This window comes from Triticum dicoccoides, chromosome 4A (assembly GCF_002162155.2).
Source record: "Triticum dicoccoides isolate Atlit2015 ecotype Zavitan chromosome 4A, WEW_v2.0, whole genome shotgun sequence".
NCBI classification, from domain to species: Eukaryota; Viridiplantae; Streptophyta; class Magnoliopsida; order Poales; family Poaceae; genus Triticum; species Triticum dicoccoides.
In genome coordinates this window covers 721219278-721233626 of record NC_041386.1, presented here as the reverse complement: position 1 = coordinate 721233626, position 14349 = coordinate 721219278, and the positions used below count along the sequence as shown (strand labels likewise).

The 14349-nt window shown below is 47.3% G+C and overlaps 2 protein-coding genes across 2 annotated transcripts; both read right to left on the bottom strand.

Moving 5' to 3' along the window:
• Positions 1-6044: 6044 nt before the first annotated feature.
• LOC119284249 (G-type lectin S-receptor-like serine/threonine-protein kinase LECRK4) lies at positions 6045-7091 on the bottom strand. Its single transcript, XM_037563451.1, has 2 exons — positions 6842-7091; positions 6045-6751 (listed from the first exon to the last, which is right to left on the bottom strand). The coding sequence occupies exons 1-2, from the start codon at positions 7089-7091 to the stop codon at positions 6045-6047; spliced, it is 957 nt and encodes a 318-aa protein (XP_037419348.1).
• A 29-nt stretch (positions 7092-7120) lies between these two features.
• Positions 7121-8540, bottom strand: LOC119284248 (G-type lectin S-receptor-like serine/threonine-protein kinase LECRK3). Its single transcript, XM_037563450.1, has 2 exons — positions 7224-8540; positions 7121-7156 (listed from the first exon to the last, which is right to left on the bottom strand). Exons 1-2 carry the CDS (start codon positions 8538-8540, stop codon positions 7121-7123), a joined length of 1353 nt encoding a protein of 450 aa, XP_037419347.1.
• Positions 8541-14349: the final 5809 nt, after the last annotated feature.

The following is a 14349-nucleotide window of genomic DNA, read 5'->3' as shown; positions in this document are numbered from 1 at the left end:
TATATATATATATATATATATATATATATATATATATATATATATATATATATATATATATATGTGTGTGTGTGTGTGTGTGTATGCAGCCATGGACCTAGCCGACCCCTAGCAATCCGACTCAAGCTTGACCTCCTATACCTACGCGGACTAGTACTCTAGAACCTGATTACAACTTGCACTACTAAACACACGAACGTGTTGTAATACAACTAATCAACCTAGCCTAACCACGTGTGACACAGACACCTCCTACTAATCCTAACCGGACAAGACTTCTTGCACTAGGGCACGTTGCATGTACAGACCATGCAAACACACCAATCTAACTGCTCAAGATTACTCTAACATGAACGTGCAGACCTAGCTAGTAGGGCTGAGAGCGGTGAGCAGCGCCGGCGCTCTTCCGCGGCTGCTGCCGCCCATGGTCGCCTGTACGTACGTACCACCTCGAACGAGCGTACGTGTGTTCTTCTTATTGGATGATGGGCTGGCCGTCGAGGAGAGTAATTAATTAAGCTAAGGCCGGCGGTGCTTGTCGCGTCGATGAGTACGTTCGCTGGAGCTAGCCTTAGACGTGGTGTCCGAGGTAGGAGGCAGAGAACATCCACTAGTGGGGGAATCGAGGAGACCGTCGAGTACTCCGATTTTCAAACTTCTATATCTTTTAAGCGAAATATCAAATTATGTTATGTTTTCATATTTGTGTTTCTCGTAACCAGGGTTTTCAAATAAGATACATTTTGAATATATTTTGATGTCTTTGAATTTTTTTTGTTAAATTTCAATGTTGAAACTTAGTATGAGCGACCAATAAAATTCATGTATTTTTTGTCTACAACTGACAAAAAAAATGCTTAAAGTTTTTTTTTCTGAAACTTGGTACAAGCGAGCAAGAATATCGGATCACATGTCTAAGAAAAAAGGCACTGTCGCCAGGACATGCTAAAATATTGTGCCCCAGGGGCGCGCCATCCCCACCACAACTCATTGCATGAACAAAAGCTGTCATTCATGGTGCCCCTTGCTCGCGACGGCAATGCTGGTGGGTGCTAGTTGGAGCACCCCATGCCCTCTGTCATCACCATCTGCAGGTGTCGGTCCAAGCAAAAAAACGCCGCCGGTTGTAGCAAAACACCACCCATCACGGACCCCAGTAAAAAAGCAGTTGCTGCCGCTGGTAGCAGCACCCACTTTTGTTTGTCCCAGTATCCACGACCGCGGTTGTAGAAAAAATGGCCGCCACCGTCGCAACATGACCGTCAGCGGTTGTAGCAGTCGCGGTTGCCGATTGTAGTACTTGTTTGGCCAGTTCCAACACTATGCTGTCCAGTTGCAGCAAATACCTCCCATCGTAGTAAGGCTCCTCCCAATTCCAGCATTTGCCATCGCCGATTCCAGAAACTCCATGGCCAGTTCTAGCACCCCGCCACACGGTTGCAGCAACCCCATGCCACGAAGCATGGTTCGCTGTTCACTAGGCATCGACGGCTAGTAGCAGAGGTCATCATGTTTCCAGCGCTGGCCTCTTGTTGGAACTCCGTCCACTGTAGTTTACAGCTCCCTCGCCAGCACAACAACGACTCATATTTCAGGCGGCGTGAGGTTGCAGCTCCACCAGTGAGCAGTTGCAGCAGTGGCCAGGGACAACGGTGGCTAGCGCTAGCAGCGGGGCCAGCGAGGGAGAAGACGAGAGCGAGATGGATGGTTCTCAACGGCTGGATATGGTGTTGGTCGCTGGTTGAATGGATAAGAGCGTCGGCGGGGATTGATGTTTGTGTGATCCCGCAGGAATGAGGATGTGTGGCATTCCGTAGGATCTATCTCAATCACGTTGCTCGCGAGCTATTGCCGGTCGGACGAAACATTTGCCTTCTTGTTTTCGTTATGGTTCCAAATTCCTCTATTGCATGTGATATTTGCCGAATAATTACAAGATTGTTCCCTTTTGTAGATTTCAGTTTTTGTTTCCTTTATATTAAAAGACATGCTACAAATATACATGACTGACCGGTCGTGGTGCGTACTGTACGTACTACCAGTGAGCTCTTAGCCGAGTCGGATTAAGTACAACAGGCTAATTAATTAGGCACGCGTTTATAAGTAGCATATGACGCACGACACACATAAATAAATCGAATTAGAATAGAGACCAACCTTCTCTCGTAGACGCATCGATCCATGCATATACACTATATTTAGGTGGAGTGCGGGCGTGACCACACACAGCAAAGCGGGGGAGACGAGCTATATATGAGGAGCTCTGGCTAGGGGGAGACGAGCGGGGAGTGCGGGTTGTGTCGGGACTTTGCAAAGGGGTTTTCTGCAAAATGGTACCGGAGACAACTTTTTTCCGGACGGAGGGAGTAGAAGGAATTGTTACCGATATATTCTGAAATCATGTATTTTTTCTTCTTCAGTATTATCATATACGACCTTAAGTATGCATGATTATGTGGATCGGATTAAAGTAGTGTAAATATATTGATATAATCTGGCGCAAGCCTTGACGGGTGATGCATCGATTGAGGCGTGCAACGCAAACGAGAAGCGACTAGAGACAAGCGTGGTGAGCGGCCGACTCGGGCATTCTGTGTTGGACGCGACACGAGCGGCCTCCACCGGGCCAAGCCGGTCGGTAGAAGCTGCGCTGCCCGGTTCAGCAGTGAGAAAAATAGCGAAGAAAAACCAGCGACGTGGCACCAGCTGGACCAGACAATTGTGACCCACAAGTCAGAACGCTAAAAAAATTTAAATGGGGTACATTATGGCAACACTTTTGCTAATTGAGGTAAAACGGATGAAAACTCATTAAATGGGGTAATTAGTGTAAAAAATGTCAAAATAGGGGGTAAAAAACGAAATTCACTCTAAATTCTATCAAACGCTGTGGAACAGAAGTGGCACGGAGTATCAGACGATGGGGTAGCATCAGATCATACTGCTGCCCCTGCCGCTATCTGCCTCATCGGCATCGCTTCTTCCACTTACCATGAGGTATATATCCATGCTTCCTCTTGCCTTCCTCACAACCCCCTCCCTCCCTGGGCAAGCGCAATAACTAGGACTCAAGTCAAGTGATCTTAAAAACGGGCTCTTAAAGAAACGTTGAACCTTGTTTTTTTTTGCGGCTCCTCAAATATCAATTGAGCTCAAAATTTTGCAAGCTCCTAGTAAACTCGAGCATGTTGGATGTAAAAAAAGTTCACATTTCTTTTATATTTTTTGCTATTTTTACTGTTCATATGAGGGTATAGATGAGGCTGGGCTCAGATAAGCTCCTCTCAACACCAACCTTGTTTCCCTGAAAATAAACTTTTTTGAACCATAGAAAGTTGGCTCATGATTCAGAGGTTGTACCCTTTTTTTCCGGAAACCCTGACATCAAGCTGATACGTTTGTCCTTCCTCCCTGAAGTAAGTACTGATGTTTTTTTATGACAGGATGTATCATTAGTTTAGAAATCTAGGGTAATCTCCACTATATATGTTATTTAAGAATTTCTAAAACAAAACCAAAGTAACCGTTGGTGCTTGTCCTGGGGCCATAAACCACTTTCTCGACCAAATGAGAGCGATAGGAGGCTCCCTGATTGGACCAATGTTGTTGTGTTTTCACCATTCGTTGGTATTCTTCTTGTTGTGTTGACTGACTTCCAGACCCGGGCGGCGACCCAAATCCACAGCACCTTCGACCCCCGTCACCTGCTCTTCCCCCTCGCCGCCGCCGGAGGCCGGCGCCAGGCAAAGCCTGTGCGTTGGTGGCGGCGGCGGGGCCCGTTCTTGCGGCTAGACGGCGGATCGAGGTTCCTTGTGCAGATCTCGGGTAGCAGCAGGCCGCAGAGCACCGGCGACGGATCAGATCTTCGAACGGTTGCAGGTGCGGCGTGCTCTACATGAGTCAAAATACCCAGCGGCAACACACATCACATAATGGATCCAAGCTGGGCTGGTTTGCCCGTCCAACATGTGATGATGCGATCTAGGTGACTGCAACATCCCTGGGCTATAGGTGGATTCGATCCAGCCACTAGCTCTCGGTTGTTTGGTCTGCCGTCTCGCACATGGACGCACTCCGTCAGGTCCAGGGTGCGCTGGCTCCTTTCCTCGATCCGGTCTGGTGCCGGCGTCGGTCGATCTCTCGACCCCGGATTGTGGTGCCACCGTATTGGGTCGTGTGGTGACCCCTCCGGCCTGTGACGGTGTTTTCACTGCGAATTGCAGTGGCCATTAAAAGGTCTTCGCGAGAGTTTTCTTCTCCAGATCCGGTGGTTGTACAGCGAGGTGCAATCTACGAACAACGGTTTGACACAGAGGGTGTGGTTGTGCAGAGATGATGGTCACACATCGCATGGCTGTTGGGATAGAGAGAAAGCGATGGTGACAACGCATGGTGACTTTGATGGTGGTGCTACTTGAGCACCTGGTCTCGAGCTCCGAGGTGAAAACCTAGGTATGTTTGGTTATACCTGGCTATGGCGATGTTCTTACATCGTTACCTTGTTGGAGGCATTGCTCGGACATGCCGAGACCGTTTTTCAGGGTGAAAACCTAGAATCTGGCTTTTGGTGGTTAGATCCGGTGACGGCGGCGCTTGATCGTCGCTCCCTTTATGAAGGCGTTGCTGTTGAAGAATCTTGTCGTCCTTGTGGTGTCATGAGATAGTTGGTGTGGATAAGGTCATTGTCGTAGTTTGTCTATCGCGGATTTGATCGCTTCGGTTTTTTTTTTCACACATAGGCATAGCTTTGGTCTTGTATGACTTTGCTATTAGCCGACGTGTTTTTGCGTGTGTGTCGGTATTGGCTGTGTGCATCCTAGCTATGTAGAGGCCGGGTGTGTACTCATTGTGTTTGTATCCTCTTGATGCTTCATATTGAGTCAATAAAATCCACCCTTTGTTGAAAAAAAGAATGGTGATTCGGTAAAACGTTATCTCCCCACTAATTGCGTCTGTGAATTGGTATATGACATGCTTTGTTTGACGGGCGGCGTTGTTGGGCTGGGTATCATACTTCAGTTGTATGCCGTAAACATGTATTGTGAGGCGGCAACAGCCACATGATGTGGTTTGTTCCAGCGCCCACCTTTAGGGGGCTCATTCTGTCTCTGGAAAAAAAATCCCGTACAAAGAAATCATATGGGAATCCCCCAAAAATCCAGACGCATGCGATAATTTTGGGGTCTAACCCTAGGCGGCTCACTGCTCTCTCTCTCTCTGATGGATGGTAGACGAAGGACAGGGGGACTTAGGTTTTGTTGGCGACGTACGCCTGGACGCTGAACGCCCCAATTTTTCTTTCGCTGGACAAACCACTACGGGCTACAAACCTGGACTCACTCCAAGAAACTCAACGCATTGCCCTTTTGTAGCTAGCCACACATGTAGCTCCCACGGACTCTCTCTAGCGATCCGGTCACCCAGCGCACCGCACGCACGTACGCGTGCATGCCCTGGCGATCCGGTCTTCACGACCTGGTCACCACCACAAAATCGCTATCGCCCACTACAACAGCCCACGATCGCCATACGACCGTCAGCCCGGCTACGCACCGGCTCGAGTCGGACTCCATCTAAACTAGACCTGGACACAAACACACACACGCTGGTGATCACGGGCACACACCCTGCACGGTTTATTCTATAACAATAATCAGGAGGTAAGATCATATGTTGGGAGGGCTTTGCCGCTGAGGTCAATAAGGATGGCCAAGATATTGGCCTGGAGCATGGTCCACCCACACTCACATTCAATATTATGATCTTCTGGCATCAATTTTTGAGATAGTGTATGTGCCAGTGCCACTCCTATCGTTAATGTATGGCGAGAATCATCAACCACTAATTAATTGGTATATATTTATTAATCAACCTACTGCATTCTGATAAAGGTAGTACACAGTCCTGTCCCCATGTCGCACAGCCATTTTCATTACTTTCTATGGGCTCACTTCGTTTTGGACTGGACACAAATTGTGTCTTCTAAAAAGTAAAAAAAAAATTCATGCATAAACATTTGCAAGCTAGAAAGGTGAATTGTGTTCTCATTCCATGCTGAGCTGAGAAATTAAAGGCGAGGATTCCATGTAACAGTCTGGAGGGTCGGGTAGTGCCTGAACCTGCACCCAATCATTGGTCTCCAGTATCTGCACTACCTGGTGGATGGTCGGCCGCAGCAGCGGATTTGGCTCAATGCACCAGAGCGCCACACGGGTGAACCGCTCCACCCTCTCCATGTCCTCGGCGGTGTTGACATCTGCATCACCATGTAACATTAGATCCATTCTCCGTGCGACAACCAATTGTGCCGCCCAACCGAACAACGTGACCGTTTCATCGTCCTCCATGCCCTGCCCTTGTGGCACGACAGGAGTCACTGGCTCCTGACACCTCCGGCAGCAAATCATCTCCAGTAGGACGACACCAAAACTGTACACATCTACCTTGGTGTCAACGCGTGCGTCGCCGCGGAGCCACTCAGGCGCGATGTACCCTCTGGTACCTCTGACATGGGTCACTGTGGTGTGCACCTGCTGGCTCCCCAGTAATTTGGAGATCCCAAAGTCGGTGATCTTGGGGATTCCACAATCGTCCAACAGGATATTGTCAGGCTTGATATCACAGTGGATGATAGGGGCAATGCAGCTGTCATGGAGGTACTCAACTCCTCGAGCAATGGCGAGGGCAGCCTCGGCGCGCCAGCGCCATGCTGGTCGCCTCTCGGAGTTGAAGAGGAAGCCACGGAGAGACCCTCCGGGCATGAACTCAAAAACCAACATCCGATGCTTACCTTGTTTGCAGTAGCCGATCATACGAACCAAGTTTCGGTGGTGGATCTGACCGATGGACTGCACCTCATTGGTGAACTCCTGCTCACTATACTCGTTCGATTCGATGAGCTTCTTCACCGCAATGAGATGCGGCTGCGGCGATCTTATCGTTCCTTTGTAGACCTCTCCAAAGCTCCCTTTGCCCAACAGTTTCTTGAAGCCATTGGTAGCTTGGTAAAGCTCCTTGCAATTGAATGATCTCACACTCGAGCTCAACAACCGTTGGCTATCTCTGTCCCTGGTAAGGTAATACAATGCCATGAGGCTGCCGCCGAGGGTGATCAGTAAGATTAAGGCCAAGCAAATGGTGACGATCTTATATGGACCTACAAGTATCGTCGTCGTTTTTGATGGTGGTGTCACCATGTAAGAAGTATTATTCCCCTTCCTCACCTTGATCAACGCCTTCGTTTTGACGTCATTTCCCTGCCTCCCGTACACGAGTGCCCCCAACTCGACACAATCGGATCCGTTGATCATCAGCGCTGCCGCACAAAAGCAATCATTGAGGCAGTAGTCGTGGCACTGCTCCTCTGAGACCGATGGGAACTTCTTGTAGTATATTGAAAGCTCCCAGATGGTGTTTGGCAGCTCTACGAGTGAGAACTTGTCAGAGATGTTCTCCTCGCCACACCTCTGTGGCTCGAACCCCGGCGTGCAGCTACTCTCAGTGTGCTCTGCATCGATGTAAGTGTATCCACTCGGGCACAGGCAGTTGAGCCGCTCTTTGGTCTCCACGCAGTACGACCCAGGGCCGCACATGCCTTGCATCCTGGTCGTCTTCAACTCGCAGCCCCCGCCACTGGGGAGCGTGCCCGACACGGTCCAAGTCGTGTTATGGCCGCCACCGCCGCCATGTTTAGGATGGGCGTAGGCACGGACGATGCCGTCGGGGTCCATCCTGGCGAACCGGAAATAGTTCCTGCCAGTGGCGAGAGGCGAAATCAAGTTGTTGATGCTGCCGTCATAGAGAGTGTAGCTTAGGTGGCCATACTCGTCCAAGGTGATGGTCGTGTTGCCGTATGGGCCGTTGGTGGCTGTGGCCCAGTAAGCGTTTTGCAATATGTCACCGGTGAAGAGGTCGATGCAGAGGACGACATTACCGTCGCTCTGGGCTGCCAAGCTGAACCGACCCGTGGTGAACTCCGTGTCCGCGCGCTTGGAGAAGAGAAACCCCTCCAAAGATTGACCCGGAAGGAGGGTATCCGTCGGGAACCCAAAGCTTTCCCAGAGCACATTGTCGCCGTCCCCGAGGAGCTGAACGTTGCCGGAGTCTGTTAGCATGAGGACGGACCCACGCTTCATGCTGGGGGTCGGGGCCCTCCAAAGCTCTATGCTGCCGTCGGTGAGCTTGAGCTGGCCGTCTGCGGGGATGCTGAGGACGGACCGTGCCGTGGCGTTAGGCGTGGTGCCCATGGCGGACTCTTTCGCGAACCACACCACGGAGTGTGCCTGCGGCGGCATGGAACCGAACCGGAACCACGTGGCGAGGAGGAATTTGGTCGGGTCGGAGTCGTGGGCGCGGAAGCCGAAGGCGAAGCTGCCGGATGGGCTGGTGATGTAGTCCGGCACCGTCAGGGTGTCTCCCGCGGTCAGTTTGGTCCGGGCCACGGCCACAGCAGGGAGCAAACGAGCTTGTTGCACCAGAAGCATGGCAATTGAGATGGCAAGGCGGAGGAGAGCAAAGCTGGGCAGCGCCGCCGGCGGCATAATGTTACCGCAGCTTCGTACGGAGCATGTAGCGTGTGTTGCCGTAGTGCCTGCCGTGTACGATCGTAATTAAGTTGGTGGATCCGGACAGGGCGTGAGATGACCGTCGTGCTGGGTGGGTGGGTGGGTGGGCGTCAACAGATGCTGCGTTGGTTCCTGCCCCACTCAAGACTCGAATCTGACCAAGAAGTCTTCACAAAGAAATGTACTTGACGATGTCGATTATTTGTACTATAAAAATGATACTGGCAGTATACTTCAAGACCGTGCCACAAATTCAAGAATGAGTTTTTTTCTTCTTCTTCTAAGGCTAAGTCGACTGAGACTTCGTTAAAGTCTTTAACGACAGCATACGAACATGCTGACCTATTTTTCTTCCACATCTTCTCATTCGTCGCAAACCAACCTGTGATTGGATGGTTGGGAGGACAGTGGTATCCCCAGCTCACCAGGGTTTAAGTTCTAAACTTGACATTGGTGCTTACATTATTTCTGAATTTATTTCAGGCTTCCGGCGATGTTCGTTCAGTGGGAGGAGACATTCTCGTCGACTGTTGTGACTTCGTAAAATCTCAAGATACTATGTCGGCACAGTCTCTCAGAGGTACTCATAAGGGTAGAGTGTGTTTGCGTGCGTTCATAGGGGTGAGTGGACGCTCGTGTATGTGAGTGACCTCGATTGTACTGTGTTAAGAAAAAACTTCTCGTTCATCCTTCTTTTGCTCTTTGTGTTTCGTTCGCTTGTCGTCTCTTGGGCTGCTTATTATTAATTGGCGAGAAAATGACTACTAAGAAAGTCAATAGAAAAAATATGTCTGAGGCATATTTTTTTTCTTTTGCGTTATGATTAAACCTATTATAAAAATGACTACTAAAAAGGTGAACGGAAAAATGTGTCCAGGGAATATTTTGTGTTGCGATATGATCCCGGAAGTACAAAGTATCTCTTTCGCAAAAAATGTACAAAGTATCTATTTTGGTTGGAAGTTTCTCAAATGAAAGAGCACAGCCCTTTCCATCACTTCTCTAATACTGGCATGTATCTCAAATATTAAAAAAATACAATACGATCACTGTAAAAAATAAGAAAATTAGTAAACAAAAAAATGACTTTAAAAAAATCATATTGGGGACCGTGACAAGTTTAAAAAATTCAATTGTTTTCTTAAAAAATGATTTTTAAAATTAAAAATGAAATAAATAAAGAACAATTAAAAAATGTGGACATACAATTGGCAGACAACCCCTCTTCACTTTCGCCATGAGTTGCAGTCACGACTTTAGTCATAATTTCAGAATATTTCTATTGGACTAACATATTAATCAAGTGCCAAAGGTCAGTTACTGTTTTCCTGTGATTTCGGACTCTTCAGACAAGGATATTTTTAAACGAGAAGAGCCCATGGGTTGAAGAGGGCGCACAGGGTGCCCCCCACATGCCACGTCCACGCGCCCCTGCCCAGGCCGTGTGGTGGCTGTGAAGGTCGGTTCCGACTGCCCATGGGTCGCAACCTTGCTGTGGAATATTCCGAACCTCCAATTTTTTTCGGACTTTTCGGGGTTACAAAACTCCGGTGGTTGATAAAACGGTGACGGGACACAGATTTAGCATTGAGGAAATATAGAAAGGTGCCATAAAAAAGATCCAATCTCAAAAGGGGCTCTCGCCCTCCGGGGGATGAACACCATGAAAAAGAGGTCGAAAACCTTCTCCCACCAAGTAGGTGGGCAAGAAAGGAGAAAAAGGAGGGGGGTCTCCCCATCTCTCCGGGTGTCACCAGAGCGTTGTTGGGGGTATTGTGATCACCGCCGTCATCTCCTTCATTTCAACCTATTTCACCACCATCTCCATCGCCTTTTCCTCTCTACATATAGTGGTGCACTCTCCGACACCCCCTACATAAACAGGGTGTTTGTTGTGATAAATTATTTACCGATTATGTGTTGCACTCCTATTATGTCTAAGTATATCCTTTTGTCCCATGGTGATTGATGATGAATTAGGATTGATAGGAATTGTATGTTATGATATGGGGTTGTCCTTTAATGCCTAAGGTATCAGCATGCGTGTATGTTGGATCACACTTTAGGGTTTGCAATGTGTCGGATTAGGGCTCCGCAGACCCAAGGAAGGTTCAAACTCTAGGGCGTGTGCGAAGAACCCAACGTCTCCAGCCAACCAGCTCGTCGTCCCCGTGGCCTAGCTCGGTGAACAAGGAAGAAGATGGACTCAACAGTTTACCCAGGTCCAGGCCACCTTGCGGTGTAAAACCCTACTCCTGCTTTGGGGTGGATTAACTTCACGAGGGGTTGAGGATGAACTAGTATAGGGGAAGAACAACCTCATGAGGTCTGTTCTTGTGTGGGTGTGAGATAAGGATTGGATCGTCCCCCCGCTACGGTAGTCGCTAGCCTATATTTATAGTGGCCTTGGTCCTCTTCCTCCAAACAAAGGTGGGAAGGGATCCCATAGTGGCTAATTTTGAAGGGGGACAAGAAGTACATCCTATCCTGACGAAAGGTGGTCTTCGCCTACAAAGCTTCTGGTCACGACGCCGTGGTGGACTCGGTGATGACATTCATCCTGCTGTCCTGGCGGTCTTGGTCTTGTTGCACGGGAAAGAAAACCTTTGGCTGATTTCTCGGGACCCCGCGCCTGCGCTTGCCTCCTTAGCACCAAAGAGGAAACCTGCTGCACTACGCCCGCTGGCGCCCGCCTGGCCTTGGTCATCACGGCTTGCGTCACCTCAACCTCATGAGGTGGGCACCTGCATAGAAATCTCCGCTCCTCAGGAGCCAACCTGAGGAGGCCGCTCCCTCCGAAGGACTCGGCGTCGTCCGCCTCGCGAGGCATGGCCCCTTGCGAGGGTCTTGTCTTGAAGGTGCCGAAGATGGGCTGTACCAGGCCGTCGATGGAGCCACGCCGTGGGCCGCAGGAAGGTAAGTCTGGGTACCCTGGTTCCCAGAACATCGACAATATGTGATAAGTTTGCTTAAGGTGGATGACCCGAGTGATAGATATTACCGTGTATCGAGTTTCTGAATTGTTGCATATCGGATATAGTGGACCCTTAGATCTTAATGATATGGCTAGGTTTTACCTTAATAAATTATTTGTAGTTGCGGATGCTTGGCAGGGGTTTCAATCTTAACTATATGCGATAAATGGATTTTTCAGCATGTAAGCATAGGACTCTCTCACATGTAAAACTGTAATGCATGAATAGTGATCTAATACCACAACCTTACCTCAATTTTGCAGCACCTAGCATCGTTACTCCACGCTTGCTTTCTTTGAAACTAGAAAACTATCTTCTCCTAGAATGGTCTAGGCAAAGAAACATTTGGTGTACGTAGTGTTGTATCATTGGTAGATAGAACTCAAGAGAATATGAATCCTACCTTAAGCTTCTTTTGGGTTCGACATTCAGTACTACGTTCTTAGAACCTCCACTATGGAAACAGCTACAATAACTCCATCCACTTAGGGATTGTCAAGATGCACAGGCGAAATAAGCGCCAAATGGCACACTGGAAATCTAGTCCATCGGCCTCATCGAGGCACGGATTGAAGCAGGTGTACTAGAGAGTGTGTGCATGTCGGTCATCTTTCTACATGCGGGCTAGGGCATGGGGGAGTACGTTAGCGGGTCGTGATTGCCCGTTCGACTGCCGGCAAGGGATAGGATGGCTGGGTTGGGAGGGGTTGTTCGAGCGAGACCAACACCTCCTCCATCTCTCAAATAAATTTCTAGTATTTCCTTATGTTACATCTCTTGTTAGTCACTTTCATTTTGACCCACTCATCCACATAATTTCACTTTGCCCCCTAGAGCATTATAAACAATACTACAATGTGTTTTACCACATTTAAATTTGCATTTTGAATGGTTTTGACTATATTATATGTTTTACCACCTATGTATTTTATTGAATTTTTATTTGAAAACGCATTGATTTCTTAATATAGAATTTGTTTGAGTTGTTTGCAACGGTATTGATTTTTTTCCTTACCTACATAATCTTCTGAGTCAAAAAGAAAACAAACTCAAAAACTATGGAATCATTTTTTGGGAAAACTTTGTGAAATCTTTGGAGTGCTTGCAAAGTTTCATCATGTAAATGCATTGTTGGAAGCCGTGGCCAAAAAATAAAATCAGTGCTCCTGAATGCGTTTGAAAGTACCATTTTCAGAGCATCAATTTGTTTCTCCATAAATTTCACAAATGTGATTTCATGAAGAAATTTTGCAACCTCCCTACAAATTCCTTAATGTTTGTCACAAAAAAAATCCAGATTTTTTTAACATTTGTTTTCGAATTTACGGTTCATCCGGGAGCATGTGAGCTCGTGAACAGATACTCCACGTCCTGATACTTGTTGAATCTTTTAGCACTTCTTCATTATGTTTAATCCCCCCAAAAGATAAATAAAATAGGATAATCAAACTAGAGATGAAAATAGAATAAAGTAGCAAAATTATATAAGTAGTCATGCAGTTGGGTACATAACAAACTAACATCATATTCATATCGTAGATAAGATTAGTAGACCTGATGATGTTCCTAACAGAAGGGATAAGAACACATGTGGTGCGGTGGAAGAAGATGCAGGCACGTTGTACGCCATGTTTTTGTTTGACCAACTCGTTTGCCATGTCACCGAGGAGGTCATCGACATCGGCACGAAATCATCGTGCTTAACCACGATGGAGGAAGATCCAACTGTCGAGGAAGAGAAACAAACCACGTGGCGTTCTTCCTACTGTCGCTCGGCTCAGCTCGATCTCGAAGCACGACGCACGAGTGCGAGGCAGGTGACGGAGGAGGAGGAGCACACAAGTATGTGCCCTCTGCTCAAGCTCTTAGAGGTGTGTTGAACAACCCGCCTTATATGTTGGTCTTCCACGCCCTTCACTAGGATGGTGGGACTAAACATTCTATAATGAGTGAATGGGTCATATGGGCCTCTGTAATTTCCCCCAGAAATTATATAGAATAACAATGGGCTAAACCTCAATAATTCCAACAGAACTTGGTATATAGAGTGCATATTTAAAAGCCTGAAATTATGTGTTCTTTTTTTGTCAAATTATTTTGTGGGAATGAAATCTGAAATTGAACACATTCATTTGGTACAATCTTAGGTTGGGAATAGATAATTCTGTATTTCCATTTAATTCATCATTTTCAGGTTTGCTACTAGTATGTTGCATCAAATTGTAATCTATATCTATATACCAATATCAAAAGAGCTAGTTGTAGAGATCCAACATATCTCATCCTTTCAACCGAGTCTATCCAATGGTCTGTTTTGCCTCTGTGTAGCGCTAAAGAAAGTTAGCATACTCCCTAATTAATAGTATACATAATATCAACGTCAGCATCAACCAATTAATTATATATGGCCTAATATTAACATGGAATTACTATCTTGCCAAATACTACTATTATTACACGATGCAGTTAATCTATTGCCTAATATCCCCTACAAAAAATAGTGCATAATAACGTGCATTGCATCGTACATGATTACTAGTTGGTTTAAGTAACCCTAACCTTCAATTGGTCTATGCATCCCATCGGCACTCACTTGGGACATATCGAAGGACGTGAACAACTACCATGTCTTGGCATAATCTTGGCAGTTGCGCTGAGTAATCAATATCTACAGCTCGCTTGAAGTAACCATCGAGAGTGTGCTCATCCCTGTACCATATGTACTTGAGTACTTGACTTAGGTCATTGTTGCCAAACACAGCTATAGCTCTCTTGTTTGTCTGCTTTGGAATCCACATCAAGCTCCCCCG

Excerpts from the sequence above, each read along its gene's own strand:
- LOC119284249 (XM_037563451.1), bottom strand. The coding sequence starts at position 7,091 with ATGGCATTGTATTACCTTACCAGGGACAGAGATAGCCAACGGTTGTTG. Across the intron at positions 6,752-6,841 it reads CAATGAGGTGCAGTCCATCG|GGTCTCTCCGTGGCTTCCTC; the intron begins GTCAGATCCACC and ends TCATGCCCGGAG.
- LOC119284248 (XM_037563450.1), bottom strand. The coding sequence starts at position 8,540 with ATGCCGCCGGCGGCGCTGCCCAGCTTTGCTCTCCTCCGCCTTGCCATC. Across the intron at positions 7,157-7,223 it reads AAACGAAGGCGTTGATCAAG|GTCCATATAAGATCGTCACC; the intron begins GTGAGGAAGGGG and ends CGATACTTGTAG.